This window comes from Notechis scutatus, chromosome Z (genome assembly GCF_049901735.1).
Source record: "Notechis scutatus isolate UNSWTSFEM ecotype Mainland chromosome Z, rNotScu1.2, whole genome shotgun sequence".
NCBI lineage: Eukaryota > Metazoa > Chordata > Lepidosauria > Squamata > Elapidae > Notechis > Notechis scutatus.
This window is the reverse complement of record NC_142025.1, coordinates 18,022,515-18,043,702: the sequence shown is the minus strand read 5'-3', so window position 1 is coordinate 18,043,702 and position 21,188 is coordinate 18,022,515. Positions and strand designations below refer to the sequence as shown.

General features: G+C 38.4%; 1 protein-coding gene across 2 annotated transcripts in view; it reads right to left on the bottom strand.

Annotated features, from left to right (window-relative positions):
- The window catches only part of ITGB1 (integrin subunit beta 1), a 41,446-nt gene extending 22,427 nt beyond the window's left edge, over positions 1 to 19,019 (bottom strand). For both annotated transcript variants that reach the window (XM_087947957.1, XM_026672221.2), the window contains exons 1-3: positions 17,483 to 19,019; positions 7,509 to 7,578; positions 6,802 to 6,887 (exon numbers count right to left, since the gene is read on the bottom strand). In XM_087947957.1, the coding sequence (XP_087804083.1) occupies positions 6,802 to 6,887; positions 7,509 to 7,578; positions 17,483 to 17,680 (354 nt within the window). In that variant the 5' untranslated portion in view covers positions 17,681 to 19,019. The remainder of the gene's footprint in view (positions 1 to 6,801; positions 6,888 to 7,508; positions 7,579 to 17,482) is intronic.
- Between the last annotated feature and the right edge of the window lie 2,169 nt (positions 19,020 to 21,188).

The following is a 21,188-nucleotide window of genomic DNA, read 5'->3' as shown; positions in this document are numbered from 1 at the left end:
TCTGCCTTCAAATGGATTGAGGGGGTGTGTGGATCTGTTGAATCTTGTCAGAATAAGAGGGAACAGACAGATCTATCTTCAAATTCCTAGACTTGCAAGTGACGAATGAAAGGAAGGGGGTGGGGAAATGGATCATAAAGATCTGATTTTTTTTCTCTTTCCATGTGATCAGTGTGATTTTTCTTCCTTTAAGGGTAGATCATAGACGCAAAATGTTAAGGTGCAGGATAAGACTCTTGGCACTAGCAATAGCATTTAGACTTATATACTGCTTCATAGCTCTCTAAGAAGTTTATAGAGTCAGCATATTGCCCCCGACAATCTGAGTCCCCATTTTATTGACCTTGGAAGGCTGGAAGGCTGAGTAAATCTCAAGCCGGTCAGGATCGAACTGCTGGCAGTCAGCGGAATTAGCCTGCAATACTGCAATCTAACCACTGTGCTACCACGACTTTTAATTACAGTAGCACTATGATTTTTACACTCCCTGACATTGCGAAAGCTGATTTTTTTTTTTCTCATCCTTCCTGTTAAGTATTCTGGAAAGTTAGGACTGTTTATCTATGTAATGGGGAAGAAGCATCTATAACTGCCATCACTTCTAAGCATATGGCAGCCCAGGGCAATCCTGAATTTTACTCTTGTGTTCCACAAGAAGGCAATATTAAGGATAGAATGATAACATACCAGAAAGCGGACAGGACAAACATAGCCAAAGTACTCAAATCTCATTGTTTATCTCTTTGTTTAAAACACCAAACAGTTCCCATTACTTGGCAAAGCCAAGCATTCTGTTGGTGTTCTCTGCCCTCATTTCCTTTTTAGTTTATTACAGGCTTTTCCTAACAGCTGATCACAAAACCACAAAAGACCAACTCAACTCTCCAGTAGAAATCTAAATTTAATCTAAGCAAAAGCACAATTGAAAGATCATTGTGAAACCTATTCCTGAACACATTTAATAAATAAAATATTTCATAAGAATTTCCAACCCTTCATAAGTTAATTTTTGGTTCATTTGTTGGATATAATTCATTTTATTACTGGCCTTGATATGAAATGAAAATCTATAACCAGGAAAGTCAAGATCAATCTTATGACGCCTCCTTAGTGAGACTAGAGTCAAGCATCTCATTGCAACACAACTAAGTCTGCCATCAGACTGGAAGAACAGTTTATGTGATGTTTAATAATAATGATTTGTTGGTAAGCCAATAAGTGTGAAGCTTATTCTTGCAAAAATTAGCCATTTTCCTCTTAGCAATAACAGCAAATGGTCAAAATCAGAAGAAGTTTGTCCCATAAAATAACTGATGATGACCTAGTACAGGGGTATCAAACTCGATTTCATTGAGGGCCGCATCAGGGTTGTGTTTTACCTTGGAGGGCCAAGGCCAGTGTGACAGCATTCTGCCAGCCAAAATGGGGCACAGGGCTTAATTACAAAATGTGGCCTTTGCTTTGTGACATCCAGATTCAGTGAGCAAGGGGTGTGAACTGCACAGAAAACGTACAATTTTTTGGTTATGAAGAAATATCCCCAAAGTCAGATGTAGATTAATGTAGACTGACTTTTAGTTACACACTTCAAAATTTGAAGCTCTAGGCAAACATTTTAGGATAAGTAACAACCACAGTTTGCATGTTGGAAGTTCCTAAAGGAATGCTGGGAAACTGTATTTTAAAGAACATTTGAGGGAGTGGTCCAGAAAAGCCCTTATCTGCCTGAGGCTGTAGAGAGCTGGTACCAATGAAAACATTTTTTTGTGAAGCAACGGATCAACACTGACATGGTAAACCATTATTATATGAAAATAAGACCGAACTCCATTCCCTTCTATTGCTGATGATGTTACCTAGTTTGGTAATGAAACATCTGCAAGAAAACCATCAAGTTCAGAGAGCACCAAGGACCCCACAGTTCAAATATTTTCTTCTATCGATAAACCCTTTTTGGTTAGAGGGACTCAGAGCCTGTCTTATATGAGATGGCTCCCAGTGGATTTCATTCTAAATTTTGATATGATTTCTGTAAATAAGGAATGCAGAATTATAATGGCTGAGTCTTTGATCCTTCATACATCAAAAATATAAAGCTAAGGGATAAATAAATAAAAAACAGATTTGAAAAAAGAAAATGCTCAGGAAAGAAAAAGAGTGCAAGTGTAAGAAAGAAAGGAAAAGAAGGAAAACTGAAAAAGAATGACTTCCAACTTTTTTTGGTACAGATATAAGTAAAAATATATCAAACTCTTATTCTAAGATTAACATTTGTTTACATGATTTCCACATATCTAACAATAAAGCCCCAGATCAACTTTTAATTTCAGTTTCTCACAAAAAGTCCAGTAATGGTCATATCACTTTAATCACTATTTGTTAAGGAAACCACAACTGATTTATTTAATTGCACCAAACTCTAAATAAAACAGGAACAGAAAATCCTAAACTCTAGTCTAGACCCATGCTTCTCAACTTTGGCAACTTTAAGCTGCATGGACTTCAATTCCCAGAATTCCCCAGGCAGCATGAAGTCCGCCCATCTTAAAAATTTGCCAAGACTGAGAAACACTGATCTACAGATAGGGATTTTTCCATTCCTCTTTTCTTGTTCTTATTTATGAGCAATCATAATGCAAAATCCTCACTCCCACCCTAGCCCAGAGCAATCATAATGCAAAATCCTCACCTCTCACAATTCCCTCATTAACCTGCTTTCCACGTTCTCCTGCATGCAGAGCAACAAAAGAAGACCATGAGACTACCATTAAAAAGAAAATGCAACCAGATCTTCCAAGTTCTTGAGGAAAAAAAATCTTGCAAAGTTATAAGGTCTGATTTAACTTTTTTTTTTTTTTAACTGGAAGTCCCATGGTCTTCTTTTGTTTTCCTGCATGCTGGAGAATGGAGCTGGAAAGCAAGTTAGTAAGGGAATTGTGGTTGCTGCAGAATTTTGCATGAGGCTGTCCAGGCCAAAAACAGGCTGCAGGCCTGCGTCCCATTTTGGCTGACAGAGTGCTGCAGGAGGCTGTCTAGGCCAAAAACCCAGCACAGGGCTCCATTTTTGCTCGCTGGGCCAGTCCTTTGCTATTTTCAGGCCGACCCTGCAAACCAGATCTAAGCACCCCGCAGGCCTTGAGTTTGACCCCCTGTTATAAGGTATGGCAGCTTGTATGTGTCAAGTAACTATGATAAAATGATTATCATTTTTCATTACAGAAGTACTGATACAGGGAGAGTCAGTTGGAGTTTAAGGGCAATTTAAACCAACCTTCAACCTAACAAGGTAAACTAACCAAGCCAATTCTTCAGAATCAGAAATAATAGTATATTGACAGAGGGAAGGTCAGAAAAGACAGGCAGTACTAAGTCAACAGGAAGTAATATTCTGTTCAGTAGAAACAGGAAGCTGTCAATTGTCCTTTCAAAAAAAAACACAATTGATTGTTTGGTAGTAAGATCAAAGGAGTGAGCACATTTTTCTTAAGAGTGCCAATAGGATCTTAAAAATAGGATAAAGGGTAGGCCTACCAGATACTTAGCAGTAAGAGTTGGACCTGATGCCAGAACATCCTGCTCCTTCTATGTGAATAATCATTAAGAACCATGGCTGAAACTGATATATTGAATTCAGATTTGATTTAATCCATTCTTTCTTTTATCCTGGTTGTGAGATCCAAATTTGAAGGATAAAATGTAATTTGGTACACAGACGGAATTCATGTAGCACTTGTGGGGAATACCTTAAACCAAGTGTCTCCTTTTCCAGCATTATTCAGCTACCCAAGAAAAGATTCAGCTGCTTTAAGGTGCTCCTGATAGGTTTATGAATGTGTCCCATTTTGACCTTTGAAACTGGATCTCTGTAAGCTCTAATTTTATCTCATCATTTTTATGAGATATAGAGCAGTTTTATTAATTAAATTTGATATGCTGCCCATCTTGCTATTAAAAGACTGACTTTAAATTTAGATGTCACTGCTTGCCATCGCCACCACCATATTATTCTTATCACAGTAAGAGATAATTTACTTTTAAAGCACACAATTAGTCTAACGTAACATGGTGAGATATATGAAGTCACTGGGAAAAATGAAATGCATATGTTAGCCATTGTAACTTTCCACAAACCCAGCAAATATTTTTGATAATTATTTTTTGCTTGTTTTTGAGTGGCGTGGTGGCATAGTGGTAAAGATACTCTCATCCTCTTGGAGGGTTGAGAGTTCAATCCTAAACAGTGGTAGATGTTTCTCTCTTAGCACACAAAGAAAAAATATCTGCTGAGAACTGCATATAGGGATCAGGAAGGGCATCTGACCAGTAAAGGCCCAGCTCCACCCAGTAACCCTGATTCTACCCTGAATTAAGGAACTATAGGATCGTAAAAAGAAAAGAAAAAATGCTTGTTTTTCTGTGACTTGTTTTCTATGAAATTCTTGGTATTTAATGTGCTTTGCACATTTCTAGCTCACTCTATGGTCAGATTAGGACAATTCCACAAATGTGTTCTGATTTTTGAGCAGAACGTTGACATTCTTATCTAATTCCTTGGCTTCAAAATGCTGTATTATCTTCAGATAGCCACAGCCAAGGATATGCTGCCAATGTATTAATAAGGGACACTCCAGTTAGAGATGACTAGGAGAAGGGACGTAAGCAAGTGAAACCAGGGTGAAACCAGGCTTAATAGCAGTAACTATGAAAGATTTTGGGAGTCTTAGAGGACAACCAATTAATTATGAGCCAATAATGTGCAGCAGGAACCAAAAAAGTCAATGGAATCCTAAATTGTATTAACAGGGGGATACAATCAAGATCAAGTGAGGTATTAATACCACTCTATAAAGTCTTAGTAAGACCTAGAATAGTGCACCCAGTTTTGGTCACCACATTATAAAAAAGACGTTGAGACTCCAGGAAAGGTACAGAGAAGAGCAACCAGGATGATTAGGGGACTGGAGACTAAGGCATATGAAGAATGGTTATAGGGATTGGGCATGGGTAGTCTAGTGAAGAGAAGAACCAGAGGAGACATGATAAAAGTCTTCTAATATTTGAGGGCTGCCACAGAGAGGAGGGGGTCAAGCTATTTTCCAAGGCACCCAAAGGCCAGTCAAGGAATATTGGATGGAAACTGATCAAGGAGAGATTCAACCGAGAAATAAAGAGAAATTTTCGGACAGTGAAAACAATCAACTAATGGAACAGAAGTTGCCTTCAGAAGTTGTGGGACCTTCATCACTGGAAGTTTGTCAACAGACTGGATTGCCATTTGTCAGAAATGATATAGGATCACCTGTTTGGGCAGGGGTTTGGACTAGAAGAGGGGTCATCAACCTTTTGTACCTCAGTGACCACCAAACTCATAATTGTAAATCCTGTGTACCACTAATATTAATTTTGACTGACGGTGGCTTGTTGACATTGGTGGGAAACCTGGTCCCATATTTCAGAGCTGCAGTAGTCACAGGACTGGCTCTTTGGTAATCCCGGAGCAGCTGCTCCTCCACCTGGGTGCATAACCTGCCATGGACTGGAGGAGATGCTCCAGGATGACCAAAGGGCCAGTCTTATGGCTACTGTAGCTCTGGAATATGGGACTGACTTTCCCACCAACATCAGCAAGCCACCCTGGGGCGGTTGATTCCACCGCCGTTGGCCTTATCTTCTAGTTCTATCTTGCATGGCTCTACTCAAAGTAAGGTTTGCACTCGGTCAAAGGGTGGGGGCCAGAGGGTGGGTGGGCCATGTGGGCGGCGCAGCCTTGTGTTCCCGTGCAGCCTGGATTAATTGCTTTGGGGGAGTGCTTTGGGGGGACATTTCTCTGCAGACCATCAAAATTTCTCACGGACCATCAGTGGTCCCCGGCCCACTGGTTGGTGACCACTGGACTAGAAAGCATACAAGGTCCTTTCAACTCTTTTAACCTGTTAATCTGTTAAAAATTTTACTTGTTGGCACAGAAAAGCAAAGAAATACTGTTTCTCTTGCTTCCACTTTCCTGCTGTTCATCTGGAACTAAGTTGCTTGAAAAAGGCAAGAGTGACTAATGCTGCCTCTGGATCTCAGATCTTATTCAAGGACCTTCTCTGCTGGGCATCCTTTCCATGGCTTTGAATTGCAGTCTGTGGAGTACCTGGTCTTCTACTGTGGCTAGCAGGTTTCTGTGAGCAAATCCATTCTTGCTCCTCCTTTCTATGTTATCTCATCAGCAAATAGGATTGCAGTCTTAATTTTTATCATGCTAATTTTTTTATTAATAAGAGGTCCTCCTCCAAACCATCTCCAGAACAATTCTCAATGACACTTACAGTTTATGGCCATTCATAGTTGTATAATTGCATAATTGCTGCAAAAGTGACTTTCAACCGGTCCTTGCACTTACAACCATTGCAAAGTCCCCATAGTCACATGACTGTGCTTTAAGTGCTTAGGAACCGGAATACATTTACCACAGTTGCAGTATCCCAAGTTGCAGTATGACAGCCATCTGCAACTTTCCCGAACACTTCTGACAAGCAAAGTTAATAGAGGAAGCCAAATTTGCTCCATAATTGCAATAAACGGTAATAAAATCAGGCATGACTTAACGACTGTACAATTTAGGAAATTCTGGTTCCAATTGTATTCTTAAGTTGGGCATGGCTAGTCTAAATCATGGCTACCTGTGGCTACCATATTTATACATGTTTATAAAAATGAATCATGTAAATTCATAACAATACATAATTTGAATTAATTACACATTTATAATTTATGTAACGCAAATACTATTTTGAAATAGTTAAAAATACGTACTATATTTTTACACCATCCACAATTTGGGCCAGCTTGTATACAATCAGCACATGATTTTGCATTAGCATTTATACAAATGCTCCCACCTATAAGAAACATATGATCAAATTTTGTAAAAATGCATTCATAAAGCTAATTTGAGTTATATTTCGTACATGTCTTTCTCCACATTCAAACTATTCACCATGTAGCATTATTAGTGCTGCTGTAAAAGTCATTTCTTATATGTAAGGCAGCTCCATTTAGAGAAATCAGATTAAAATTTGTGTGCGTAACTGACTGTGCCATGTATTTAGCTTCATGCAGTGAAAGTCAACATTGAATAGAATAAATTTAGATTGAATTATTTACATGTAAAAAAACTGGATAGGAAAAGTTAGGGTTGTACTTCCTTGTGTTTTATAATTGTCGAGAAAATTACAATATAAGAGTTTACCTTATTGGAAGAATGGAGAATGCACAGAAGTTTGTATGAAAACTGGGTGACAACAGTTTTCTTAAATAATTTAAAATCCTCCAGGTGGCCTGGAGCATTATTTAGCAAATACAACTCAGTCCCTTACCAGGAAAGAAATCAGTGTTGATTTCTTTCTCTTGTATCAACACAGCCATAATTCCAGCTGTTAAAAAAGAATGGAATGCTTTCTAAATGAATTCAGAATGGATGTAATCTATACGAATTTAGATTTTGAAATTGTTCCACTTACTTTGTTGGGCAAATCCATACAGTATGAAGCAATTTAATATTCCAACCAAGAGAAGAAAATGGAAATGTATCTGTTGAATACAAGGAAAAGAATTAAATTAGCTGGTTTAGGTATCTGCATAAGGTTTAACAAATTTGGTTCAGACAATATAGTTTAATTTTCTTTAGTTTGCAAAACTGTAAAAAATATTTACATTGAAAGAATTATAAAATACATTAGAAAATCTATTTAAACATCTAGTAGAGCATTTATTTTTTTCACTGCAATTGCAGCATGGTAACCCTTTAAATTATGGCAATTAACTAAATTGGCATTTAATTTATCAGCAATACAGTATGTAGATAAAACAACTTGGTGAAAAAAGGAGCATAACAAACACAAAGTAAACCAGAAAGGAGTTATCTTCTTCTTTTTGTTCTTCTATTACGGACTCTTCCAAGGTTCTCCTTTTCATTGGTATAACAAGTCACTTAGTGGCTATTTGAAGTTACAATGGACTTTCCTAAAATTATTTATGACCCAGTTTTGCCTCCCTTTCCCAGTCATATGATTTTCACTTTGGGTGCTTGGCAACTGGCTGGCATTTATGTTTGTTTGCAGCATCCTGCACTCATGGACCATGATTTATGATGTTTCTTCCAGAAGCTGATTTTTTACTTCCATTTCCATTTCCATTTTACCTTCATTACTACCCACAAGGTTCAACAGGCTTACTTAACAACCTTGATGTTCGCTTAATACCAGCTGCAAAAAGGTTCATAAAATTAGGTGCGGTGATCCAGTTTACGACTGTCACAACTTAATTCTGGAATTAATTACATTTGTAAATTGATGACTACCTGTACCACTGGGAAAGAGAATTTTTTTTCCTCTCTTTTCCAAGTGACTTGGAAAAAGCTTAAAATCATTTATATATTACAGATGTAACTTATTTTCTCCCACAAAAGAGGCTTCAAGGACAGACTTCTTCCAATCACTGTGTTGGAAGAAATATCCTTCTGGGTTCAGTTCTAAGTGGGGAAAAAGACATTGGAAACATGGAGGCTGTTGGAAGGTTTAATAGTGGACAGGACCACATGGCCTGGAGCTCCAGAGTGAAAAGGAAGGATGATCACATGCTTCAAGGTGAAGGAAGAGATCAAGAAAAAGGGCTGAGGTGCTGAGAGTGCCTGGGTTTTTGTTGGGATTTGAATTGAAGCTTGAATTGAAGATCTTTGTTATGTAAAGTATTCTGGCCCAGCCTTAATGGCCCACCTATTAACAAAGGTGGGGGTGAGCGTCTACTTCTGAGGTGAGTTTCTGCTTCTGAGTTTCTACTCTTTTTAGAGGAAATATTCTGCCTTTTTAATATTTCCCAGGATATTTCAATTTTCTAGGAGAGGGGTGAGTGCTAACTTCCTACAACTGAAAGCAATTATATGACAACTCCTGAGTAAAGAGAAAGCATAGGCTGGGTCTCCAAAATACATAATGCTTGGAAACTGAGATAAGCTGCAAAAACTTCTGATTCTCTCTTTAAGCAAGACAAAAGCTGATCCATCCATTACAATCCATCAGTGACATGGATCAAATCTACATTTTTAATAATTAACAGAATTAATCCCTCTATCAATATGTTAACCAACATATTTTTAGTATCATATTCTATGCATTTGATGGAGTACACTGTAATTCCCAAAAAATCATACAATTACAAATTGAAATTGGCACAAGACTTATATTTGCGCAATAATATGCATTCTACATATTATCCTGCACAGGTGTCTATCTGTAAAGTGGTGATAAGATAATAAAGTATGATACAAACTTGACACTTTTGAATTTTTATTGTAACATTGCATGCAAGTACATAAATGGTAAGCTTGTAACATGACATCATGTTACGTGTTTTTTCATTCTGATGAAACCTTTCTTTGCTATGAATGCCCATGCTCCTCTGTTAACCAGAAAAAAGGTGTGTAATAGAATTGGAGATGTTAAAATTCTTCAGCATGTACTTTGTCCTCAATTTTGATCATCTAGCTTAAAATCCCTTAGCTTATGTTCTCCATCAATGCTTTCTCATTCCCATATTCCAGGAAACAAATTACATTAAGCTAGGGAAAAAATGGTGAAAGCATATTGTCTTATTTTAGAACATGTTTTATATGCTACTGTATGTCTTAAATGCAACAATAATTATAGAATGTACTTTAATGTTTATAGAATTGGACATGTTTTTTGATGTGCCAAAGAGGCTGCAGTAGCATGAAAGTTACATACTGACTGAGGAAAGAGAAAAAGGATTCACAATATGCATTGCAGAAGAGAAGGATCTTATAATAAGTAGTTTTTGAAAATCTTCGCCAGTCATAATCACTGACATCAGCCAGACTATACAGAAGCCGAGTCAGCTGGAATACTGCTTGACTTTTTACGAATAGTTCTTGACCTATGACTGGTCCCTTAATGGGCTGTGGAGGCTGCAAAGAATGCAGTATTGCAGGCAAACTCTGCTCACTGCCAGCAGTTCGATTCTGACCAGCTCAAGGTTGACTCAGCTTTCCATTTTTCCAAGGTGAGTAAAATGAGGACCCAGATTGTTAGGGGCAATATGCTGATTCTGTAAACCACTTAGAGAAGGCTGTAAAGCACCATGAAGTGGTTTATAAGTCTAAATGCTATAGCTATTAACGACTGTTCAGTATTATAACAGACTTCCTCAAGGCTATTTACAACTCGGATTCAAAGCTCTGACAGTTGGCCTCTCCCCACAATCATGAAATCACATTTTGAGTGCTCGACAACTGGGCCATATTTATGATTGTTTGTAACATGATACAGTCACACAAATATGATTAATCTCTCTCTCACACACACACACACACACATCTGCTGGAAAATAGCATCTACTCCCTGTTTCTGGCAAGAAGTACCCACTGTGGATAATTTGTTTAATGATTATTACCGCATCTGCTTAATAACTGCAAAAAAGGTTGTAAAATTGGGCATGGTCACATGGCAACTTACTTAAACAACTGGCATGACTTATGACCGTAATTCTGCACTCAATAACGATTATGAGGACTACCTGTACAGGTTGCAACATCTGGTCTAACAGAAACACATTAATTAAAAATCAAGATAGAGGTCTTTGGAATCTTTATGAAATGAGACAATAGAAATTAAAAAAAAAACAAGTACAGGAAAATAACATACTGTTTATAAAACAGACAGCACAAGTTTCTCTTTCTTTTCCGGAAAAGGAAATTTGTCACTTCCTTTAGCATTCTGACTTTTTAGATAGTTATAATAAAAACTGTGGTAGAGAAGAACTGGATATAAAAATATTAAACACTTGAAAACTTAATTACTGATCAGATTTCAGCTGCAGAATAGTGTGGTTTTATTTAGAAAACAAAGGTTACTGTGGCTATTATAATACTGACACTGTGAATAAAAATAAATCATCCATAATCACACAAAGAAACAGGTCAAATGTGCTTTCTTGCCTACTTTCAAAAGATTGAAACAAAAGTGCTTCAGGTCAGCAGGGGGAGTTTTGAAAGTGACAAAGAAAGGACAAGAAAAGAAATCCCATGCATCATTAAATGCCACTGAATTTGCATATACGGCTATTATTCAACCAGTCCTCATCTTATGACAGGTCACTTAGGGAGTGTTCAATCTTGGGATTGGTCCCCCAAGAGGTATTTATGATCTGGTTCTGAAGTCATGCGAACACATTTCAGGGGCTTGGCAATTAGTATGCATTTACAACTGTTTGCAGTGCTCTGCAATCAGATAACAGAAAAACAAGAGTTGGAAAAGACTTTAGTCTTTTAGTCCAACCCCCCTGCTCAAGTAGGGGACCTTATAACATTTCAGATAAATGGTTGTCCAGCTTCTTATTAAAAGCCTCCAGTGATGGAGCACCCACAACTTTTGAAGGCAAGCTGTTCCACTGATTAATTTTTGTCACTTGATAGGAAATTCCTTAGTTCTAGGTTGATTCTCTCCTTGATTAGTTTCCATCTGTTGCTTCTTGTCCTGCCCTCAGGTGCTTTGGAGAATAGGTTGACCCCCTCTTCTTTGTGGCAGCCCCTCAAATAATAGAAAACCGCTATCATGACACCTTCAGTCCTTCTTTTCACTAGACTAAAGGTAAAGGGTCCCTTCGCACATATGTGCTAGTTGTTTCCAGCTCTAGGGGGCAGTGCTAATCTCTGTTACAAAGTCGAAGAGCCAGTCCAAAGACATCTCCATGGTCATGTGGCTGGCATGACTAAACACCGAAGGCGCACAGAGCGCTGTTACCTTCCCACCAAAGTGGTCCCTATTTTTCTACTTGCATTTTTACATGCTTTCGAACTGCTGTGTTGGCCAAAGCTGGGACAAGTAATGGGAGTGCACTCCGTTACGCGGCGCTAGGGATTCGAACTGCCGAACTGCTGACCTTTCTGATCAACAAGCTCAGGGTCGCGTCCTTTTTCACTAGACTAACCATACCCAATTCATGCAACTGTTTCTCATATATTTTAGCATCCAGGCCCATAATCCCATGACTGGGATTAATGACATTTTTGCAAAAACTGGTATTTATTTCTGGGATTTGGCAAAAATGCCCCATTATAAACAACAACTTTGCTTGACAAACATGGATTCATTTAATGACCATGGTGATTTATTTAACAACTGCCACAAAAAAGGCAGTAAAATCAAATCAATCATATTTATAACTCATTTTACAACCGTTATGGCTTATGATTGTAATGGACAGGCTCAGTTATAGTTGAAGACTACCTTTTGCAGTTTATATATGCATTTTTTAACATGCTACTTAAACCTAAAGTGACTTCAAACTTAATTGATATAAAAGTATGCACAGTATAGACTTCTGAATACATTTGAAGGAAGATTCAGGCAAAATTGAGCAGGTGCAAATAAAGGAATGACTGGAAACTAAGTCTGATTGGGAAAGAATGAAGCAATTGATTGAAGAGTATTAGTTAGAAAGCTTTATATACCTGAAAAGGTGCCAAAATAAATGGCTTGATCTGTTGTCACAAAGGCCTATCAACCCCGTGCTTTTAGAAGTTGAACTTATATTTTGATTTTATATAAGTATAGTAAAAACAGTGAAATTCTCAAATCAAATACAAGCCCCTTTCACCCAATATTTAAAGGGAAAAAATAAAATGTGCTTATGTCATTATTTATTTGAATGTTTATCCTACCTTTCCTCTCTGAGCTCAAGGCAGCATGAGTAGTAGCCCTCTGAGAGAAGTAGGATTGAGTCACTGAGTGAGTTTCTGCGGCTGACTGATGTGCTTAAACCTCCCAACCCCCATCTTAATCCAGCTTCTTGGCTGCTTCGCTGCCCTACATTTTACAACTCATTTCTTACTTTCCTGTGTACAAAATATGTAACAATTTAAAGAGAAGAAAAAATACCTTAAGAAGTTAAACTTTGTAGAATAAAATAAATAATTCTAAAAATATATACCTGTTTTCAATGTACATGAACATATTTCATTTAATACTGAAGCCAAAATACCTCTCCAATGGCATGTAAAGCATTTATGTAAAATGCATGTTAGTACAAGACTATCGTATCCTACAAAAGCAGTGAATTCCATTCATTGTCTAAGTTTGTTACTAGAGATTCTAGGCCACATTTATTTTTGACAGAATTCTCCTATAGGTAATCCCTAGTTGACTGTAATGGAACCTGTCCATTATGGCTGTGTATTCTGATGACCATTAAGCGAATATAGTGGCTGTAAGAGCAAACCTACTGATACTGTTCGCTATAGAGTTTTACTAAAAACTGAAAGAAAATGCCAGTTTTCAGCAAAACCATAAAAAAAGTCATGTAACCACAGGATGCTGCAAACAGCAGCAAATTGTGGCCACGTTGCTAAGCTCCCTAAGTGCAATCATGTGACCATGGGTGGGAACCAACAGAACTTTGAATCTGAGTTGAATCTGAACTTTGAATCTAAGTTCCCTTTTCAGTTAGGTTGTAACTTTGAATGGTTGCTAAGCAAACAGTTATAAGTTGAGGATTGCTATATACCTGATGATTCTAATGAATATTAAAGAAGCACAGAAAACTGCTTTTTCTTGACTCAGACTTTTGGTCCATCTAGCCCACTAGTGGAACATGATCTACTTACTAACTGCTCTTCAAATTATTTATCTACAGCAGGAGTGGGGAATAATGGTCCTTTTATGACTTGTGGATTTCAACTCTCAGAATTCCTGAGGCAGCCATGCTTCTGGCTCAGGAATTTTGGGAGTAGGAATCCACAAGTCATAAGGGGGCCATAATTCCCCATCTCTGATCTACAGTATCTGGACAGACTAATTTTAAAAGCTGATGGCAGAAGACACATTCAGAGAGGAATTTTTCCAGTCTCATTTGCAAATGTCACAAATCTGAGACTGGATCTCCAGAATGCAAAATATACCTATTTATCACTGAAACAAATCCCCTCCTTTAAAACAGTGGGATACTATTGTCAACAGACCAACAACTCCTGATTTGCCAGTGAGCACTTAGATTATCTGGATATTAAATATGTTCAAAGAATAATAATTTATTGTTTAAACTTTAATGAACCAGCCATAAGCAGAAGCCAAATTTTAATCCTTTTATATTCTCATAAGTTGAAGAAGAAATCAGTTACAGGTTCAGGTGTCAAGGGAACTGTATTCAGACATTTTTGCTTTTAATTTATTCTGTAGGGTAAAAATGAGGTATTGGAGTACATTAGTCCAGACCCATCAGAATTAATTACAAAACAAGAAACTATTGTCTATAGAACTGACTACTCATTTTTTAGGCTACGTAAGTCTGCTTACTCATTTCCTTTTTTTTTTTTTTGCAACACCCTAGTGAGTAATCTGCTTTATCATTATTTGATTTTTATGCTGTAGTTTAGTGCCCAAGGGCAGAAAATCTTTCTGGTTAACTACAGTTCTTCCATTTGAAACTGCTAATTAGATTCCAAGTTTAAGCATGGTCTAGAGAAGTGAAAGGTTATCCAAAATTAGAGTATATCATTCTCTATTATACATTTCATATGATTTATATCAGCTGTAACATTTAAAAAAAAACCTTGAAAAGACTAGGTTGTCCCTTTGTGTTAGTGCAATACATTTCTAGCATAATGATTAATAGGCAAATGGAAGGTTAAGACACATGTCAATCTTACTCTTCAACATACAAAGAAGCCTTGGGAAGATTTATTGTATTTAACTATCTACAATGTCTGGATAAATTAATTTTGAAAGCAGAGACTCAGGAAAATCATTGGCAAAACAAATCCGTGCTTCAATAACCTTGTCTTGTCTTACATTATACAAGTTGTCTTATATATGCTTAACGTGGAAATTTAAGCCTTCTACATTATTGAGAAAAATTAAAGGAGTGATAGCTAAGTTAATTGTCACTTGACATTCTATCGTACACACTGTATTTGCACAATAGCAAAATGAAACTTCCCCCATTAACAATCAGTTCAAATTTATTTATTTAGCCTATAGCAAATCAGCTCAGAATTAAAGGATCTTACATTCAAAAACAAACCCAATTGTGACAAGGAAGGGAGGGATGAATCTAAATCAGAACCCACCACTTCTCCTTTTCTGAGTTTCTTCCTATTGCTTCTAATGGAGAATAATGAATCCTCATCCATTTCAGGGACCATAAATTTTCTATTATACTTTGTTTTGGTTAAAATTATTAGGATTTATGTCCCCCCTCCCCCACATGCAAGAATTTCCCATTTTGCTTCTGATTCAGACTTCCAGGATGGAGGAATCAAAAGCCTGAGATGCTTGCAAGAATGAATCTGTTCCTGAGAGGACAGCTTGCTTTGGCCTTTAGTCAATCCTTCTATGAATCAGCTCCTAGCATATCCTTGTAAGGACTATAGGATCAGGGACTTGGAGAAGTTTATAACCTGTCTTCAATATTTCAATTATTGAAGTAGAACAAAGGCATTAATAAAATTATTTGATCCTGTAAAATAAAGGCCCAAATTAGTCAGCTTCAGCTCATCACAGGATATGAACCAAGTAAAACAATTCATTTGATATACCTGAAAGCGACAATAGTTTAGAATCACAATGCTACCCAAACTGCCTTGATTTTTAGGTAAATCAGGTGCTACTAAGGTTCACAAAATAGCACACAATCTTTTAAGTACTGTCCATCACTTTTTTGTGAAACAAAAATGGAGGGAGGGAATAACTAGTGGAATCTGTATTTTGATAAAATGCTGGCAATATTCACATTAGGTTCTGTCAGAGAGAATTGATCCTCTGGTTCTTGGAGCATCCAGCAAATTATAGTATTTAATGTGAGGGAAGAAACTGTTAAATATATGGGAATAATCACTACCAATATGTAATTAATTTAAATTAATTAAGCTGAAACTAAATGTAAATCAAAATTACTTTTTTTTAAGAAGGCCACTCTTCCTTGCGTTAGTATGATCTACTTCCTGGATCTTAGTCCCCAAAATGTATACCCCGATTTTAATAAAGCTACTTTTAAAACACAGAAGTGAATAATGCTGTTTTTTTTTTTTACAAACATAATCCAGAAACTATAATTCTCTATCTTTGGGTCAACCACAGGTCTTAATAAATTGAAAACCAATGTACAGTAGAAGAAATTGGATAGTTCTTGCAACAACACAGCCAAATATAATTTGAAAGGATGCCCAAGATAAAACCAATTTGCCAAATTAGGCAAGCAAGTGTGCCTTCTACTGCAATGTTATTAGAACAATAGCAATCAATGCCAAAATGACATTTCTAATAATATTTCAAAAGAAACAGCAATGCAGCAACTAGGGGTTGGTTTGGATAGAAAAAAAATCTTGCTTAGTTTGAATCAATGGTGAATGAAGGGTTCAATGGTCAACAATTTTCGGAACACTTTAATCAAGGTAATTTAATGTGTCAGAAAAGCATGAAATCATACAGAAAAAATATTATCAACAGAAATGCAATGCCTTCCCCAGAGACAAAGAGGAAGTTCCTATAAAAAGATGTTAATATTCCAATATAAATATATTACTGCAACCTCCACTGTAATTGTACCAGATACACAAGAGAGGGCAAATGGAAAAAAAAATATCGCTACCAAAAATATTTTGGGAATGAAATGCTGTATCTTCAGGAAACAGAATGTACGAAGATATCCTATGAGTTCAACTGCAGGTAAATATAGCTGGAAGAAAACTACACTGGTTGTAACTTCTCTTGAATCTATTTTGAAGTTACTTTCTATAAAAAAAGAAAACACCAGGGCGGCTTTAGGATCAGGAAGTTGCAAACGTCGAGCTTTTTCATGCATGTTTTACTCAGCTGCATTTACGAAGTTATTCCCAGGCAGGCAGGCCATCGAGTATCAACTCAGAGATCAAACTCCACAAACGGCCTTGGCAAAATAAATAAATAAACAAACACGGATCGGTAACACACGCATAAGCATCGTGTGAATCCTTACATTGCAAACCACTCCGCGTTTCCATCCGCCGCTAAGGCAGCACAGATCGCTGTTGGGTTTGCTTGGAGCCTTTAGCCCTTTAGTCCTGCTCGGGATCCCAAGACTCGAACACAATTCACGGGGGGCGGCTGGGGCGGGCGGGAGATGATGATCCACGCGTCCCCTTGCCGCGCCAGAACAAAAGACTTCGGGGAAGGACTTTCGTTACTTCCCGGATTTCGCTCCAAGATCTTCTCCCTTCCTTTACTTAGCAGCCCCGCCCCACACTGAAAGACCCATCCTGAGTAGGTGGGGTGGGATTGGCGGGGGGCTCTGAAAAGGGACCCCGGGCGATCCTTCGGGAAAGGGGAGCAAGACCGGAGGAATCTGTCTTTTTTATCCGCAGCCATGTACGCGAATAAAGGTGCCCAGAATTGCTATACAGCAGCTTTGCACCCCCCACAAAAAACCAACCCTGTGCAGCCCTTACCGATGTCATGGCCGGAGCTCGCCTCTGGTGCGTCTGGCCCAGAGGAGAAGCTGGCTGGCGGCGCGGGAAAGCTCCTTCCTGGCCCTTCCCAGCCAGGCCTGGTCTGCTCTCCGGGGCGGCGTTCGGCGTCTCCGCTCCTTCCCCCCGTGTGGCAGACCCGCCAACGCCGCTGCTCCCTCTTCGCCTCCGGAAGCGCATTCCTGCCTGCTGCCGTCAAGCGGGGCGGAGCGTGCAAGGCGCTGGGGGCCTCGGGCACGTCGGAGCACGGTGGGGGTTTTTCCCTGCCCGGCCCGAAGCTAGCGAGATCTCCGGGTGCGGCCGTTTCCCTCAAGACCCGCCCGAGGGAAGCGAGGCGCTTTGCCGCCGCATACGTCGTGCAGGACCCGACGTGCAGCTTTCTAGACTTCTCTGTCCGAAAGTGAATCGTTAAGGTTTAGGACGCAGGTTATTGCTAGCAAAAAGTATGTAGAGATTCTCAGTCATCCAGGTCATGGTTGTCCCAAAGGTGCTTTTTTGGGGGGAAGCAACTGGACTTTCTGGGTGTTTTTTTTTTTTTTTTTGGAAGACGTTTCGCTTCTCATGCAATAAGCTTCTTCAGTTCTGACAGGATGATGGGAATGGAAGGATTTATGTTCGTTGCAGACAGCTGGTTATTTTTATCCTTGAAGTACTTAAAGTTATTGCTAGCAAGCTGGAGAAGATGGTCGTCTGAAGTCTGGGATTAGTTGAACTCAAAGGGGCTTCTTGATTAGGACCACAGGTTATAAAAAGCAAACTCTTCTTTTGCTCTTCTCATTTTGAGCCAGAAGAGGTGAACCACTCTGAGACTGTGCTGCACTAAACTGTGATTTGCTAAACCAGCCAACTGTGTTTTGCATGAACAAGACACAAATAGGTGTTACCAATAAAGGGGAATAATAACAACAACAATAATAGAAGATCTGTCAACATCTAGAAACAAAGTTATAACTGGCAGCCACCACAGGTTTGTTTAAAACAGATTATTCCAAACCAATCTTGTGTTTCATTCTTTCACAAAGTGACTAAATTAGTAGAAATGCTGTGGACATAGTATCTTTAGACATTTAGGCTAGGCATTTGACAAAGTAGACCACAACCTACCTGGTAAGCTAGAAAAATGTGGGTAGACAACATCACCACCACATGCATTTGTAGCTGGCTGACAAACTGCATTCAAACTGTGCTTAATGGCACTACATCTACGTGGAGGGAAGTAAGCAGTGGGGTATCACAAAGTTATATCTTAGGCTCAGAACTCTTCAATATCTTCATAAATGACTTAGACAGGGGAATAGAAGGAGAACTCATCAAATTTGTACATGAACTATGCTGGCAAGAATAGTCAACACTCTAGAAGACAAGTTCAGGATCCAAAAGGAACTTGACAGACTTGAACAATGAGTCCTATCCAGCAAAATAAAATTTAATGTGGAAAAAAGCAAGGTTTTACACCTGGGTAGGAAAAATCAAAAGCTACACGTACAGATTAGGTGAATCCAGGCTCAAAAATTTAACCGAGAGGAACCTTGAAGTCCTAATGGACGATACCTTAAACATGAGTCAAGAGTGTGCGGCAGCAGCCAAAAAAGCTAATACAATCCTTTGTTGTATAAACAGAGGCATAGAATCAAAATCACATGAAGTATTAGTGTCACTTTATAAAGCCTTAGTAAGAAATACTGAAATACTGCATCCAGTTTTGATCACCACATTACAAAAAAGATGTTGAGACTTTGGAAAAAGTGCAAAGAAGACCAATTAAAATGATTAAAGACCTGGAAAATGATTGCAAGATTTGAATTTTGCTATCTAGAGAAAAAAAGGACTACAGGGACATGATAGCAATATTCCAGTATTTGAGAGGCTGCCACAAAGTGGGGGGTCAATTTATTTTCCAAAGCACCAGAGGGCAGGACAAAAAAAATGGATGAAAACTAATCAAGGAGAGAAGCAACCTGGGATTAAGGAGAAACTTCTTAACAGTAAGGACAATTACCTAGAGTAACAGCTTAACTCCAGAAGTTGTGAATGCTTCACTGGAGGTTTTTAAGAAGAGACTGGAGAGTCAGTTGTCTGATATGGTATAGGATTTCTTGCTTACACAGAGGGCTGGACTAGAAGACCCCCCCCCCCAAGGTCCCTTCCAGCTCTATTCTGATTCATTCTAGACTGGTAGCCAATTGAAGGAAAGGAATTGAACTCCTATCCCACCCAGGATGACAATAGCTATTAATCACTCTTCCCCAACATGATGGTAATCCAACATGATGGTAATCCCCAACATGATGGTAAAGAGCAGAAGCTGAGGACAGACTTGGGGTGAAGCAGGAGAAAGTCTTCATGACGTTCTTCGAAATCCTCCTTTCTGAAAATGGACAGTAAATTATTCAGAAAGTCTGCTAAACCTGGCTTTAGAAATAATCTTGCTGACAAGTCACACACAAGGAGAAGGGATGAAACTGGAGGTGGGTCCCATGTGATAAGTCCTCAATGACCAGGGAGTTTCTGTTCCAAGTGATTTTGGCAAGGGTCTGAGAGGTGGACAGAAAAAAAAATCCTAAGTATTTCTTGGTTTTTGTAGGCCAGATATGATAGCAATATTGTCCTTCAGTGCATTTTAACTTAAAAAAAAAAAAAAATAGAATAATGTTTCTCAACCTGACTTCAGCTTCTAGAATTTGTACAATGTTCCAAAAGTGATTCTAGGTGGCATATACAGCTTTAAAAGATAAGTTTTAATAAAAAGAAAAATACAATCCAACTCATAAAGAGTGGCATCAATAACAATAGCACTTAGACTTATATACAGCTTCAAAGTGCTTTACAGCCCTCTCTAAGTGGATTTACAGAGTCACTATACTGTCAGGACTTCCGGTGGTGTTTTCGTTGAGGACAGATTGAAGGCTGCGATCATGCGTGGCTTCCACACGTGTTGTTCCTGTTAAAGAGCTTCCAAAGAGGCTAGAACCACCTTGGAGGGGTGGGGAAGAAGAGGGAGGCTACCTGTTAGGTTGTGGGGAGCTGCATCTCCCCTCCCTGGCTAGGTTAAACCCCCGAAGATGGGCTGCAGCGGTAGCTAAATATGGCCATCCTGAAGACAAAGAGTTATTTGGGACAAAGATTGTGCAGGAGTGGTGAAGAAGCGGACAGTGTGGAGACCAGGCAAACGAGGCACAATATTGGAATATAAAGGTACCATGGATTTAAAGTTTAAAGAGACTTGTAAGAAAGATTGGAAAACCAGAGGGAGTGGGGGGGAAATTGGACATAAGTGAAAGTGGCTTTGAACTTTAAAAATAGTTAAATTGAAAGAGGAAGCTAGAAGAAAATATCTGCTTAAATTGGAATATATTAAATTACATGATATTGGCACTAAACAGGCATAATTAAAAGCTGAACTTGAATGTGTCAAAAAGAAATAATACTTAACAATTGGACTTATTGGATTATTGAAAATTAAAAGCCGTAAAAGGGAAAGGAAAGTGAAAAGAAAAGGTGGAACTTGGACATAACAGAGGCCGCCACCTAATGGTAAAGGAAAAATTTCAGTGACTCTTTAAAAAGTGTTTGGTTCTCTAAAAATTGGAACTTGATACAAAGTAAGAGGAACTTTGATACAATAAGATAGAAACTCTGAAAAGTGAAACCCTGGGAATACTAGGTGACTTTGAGAAAAATTCAAAAC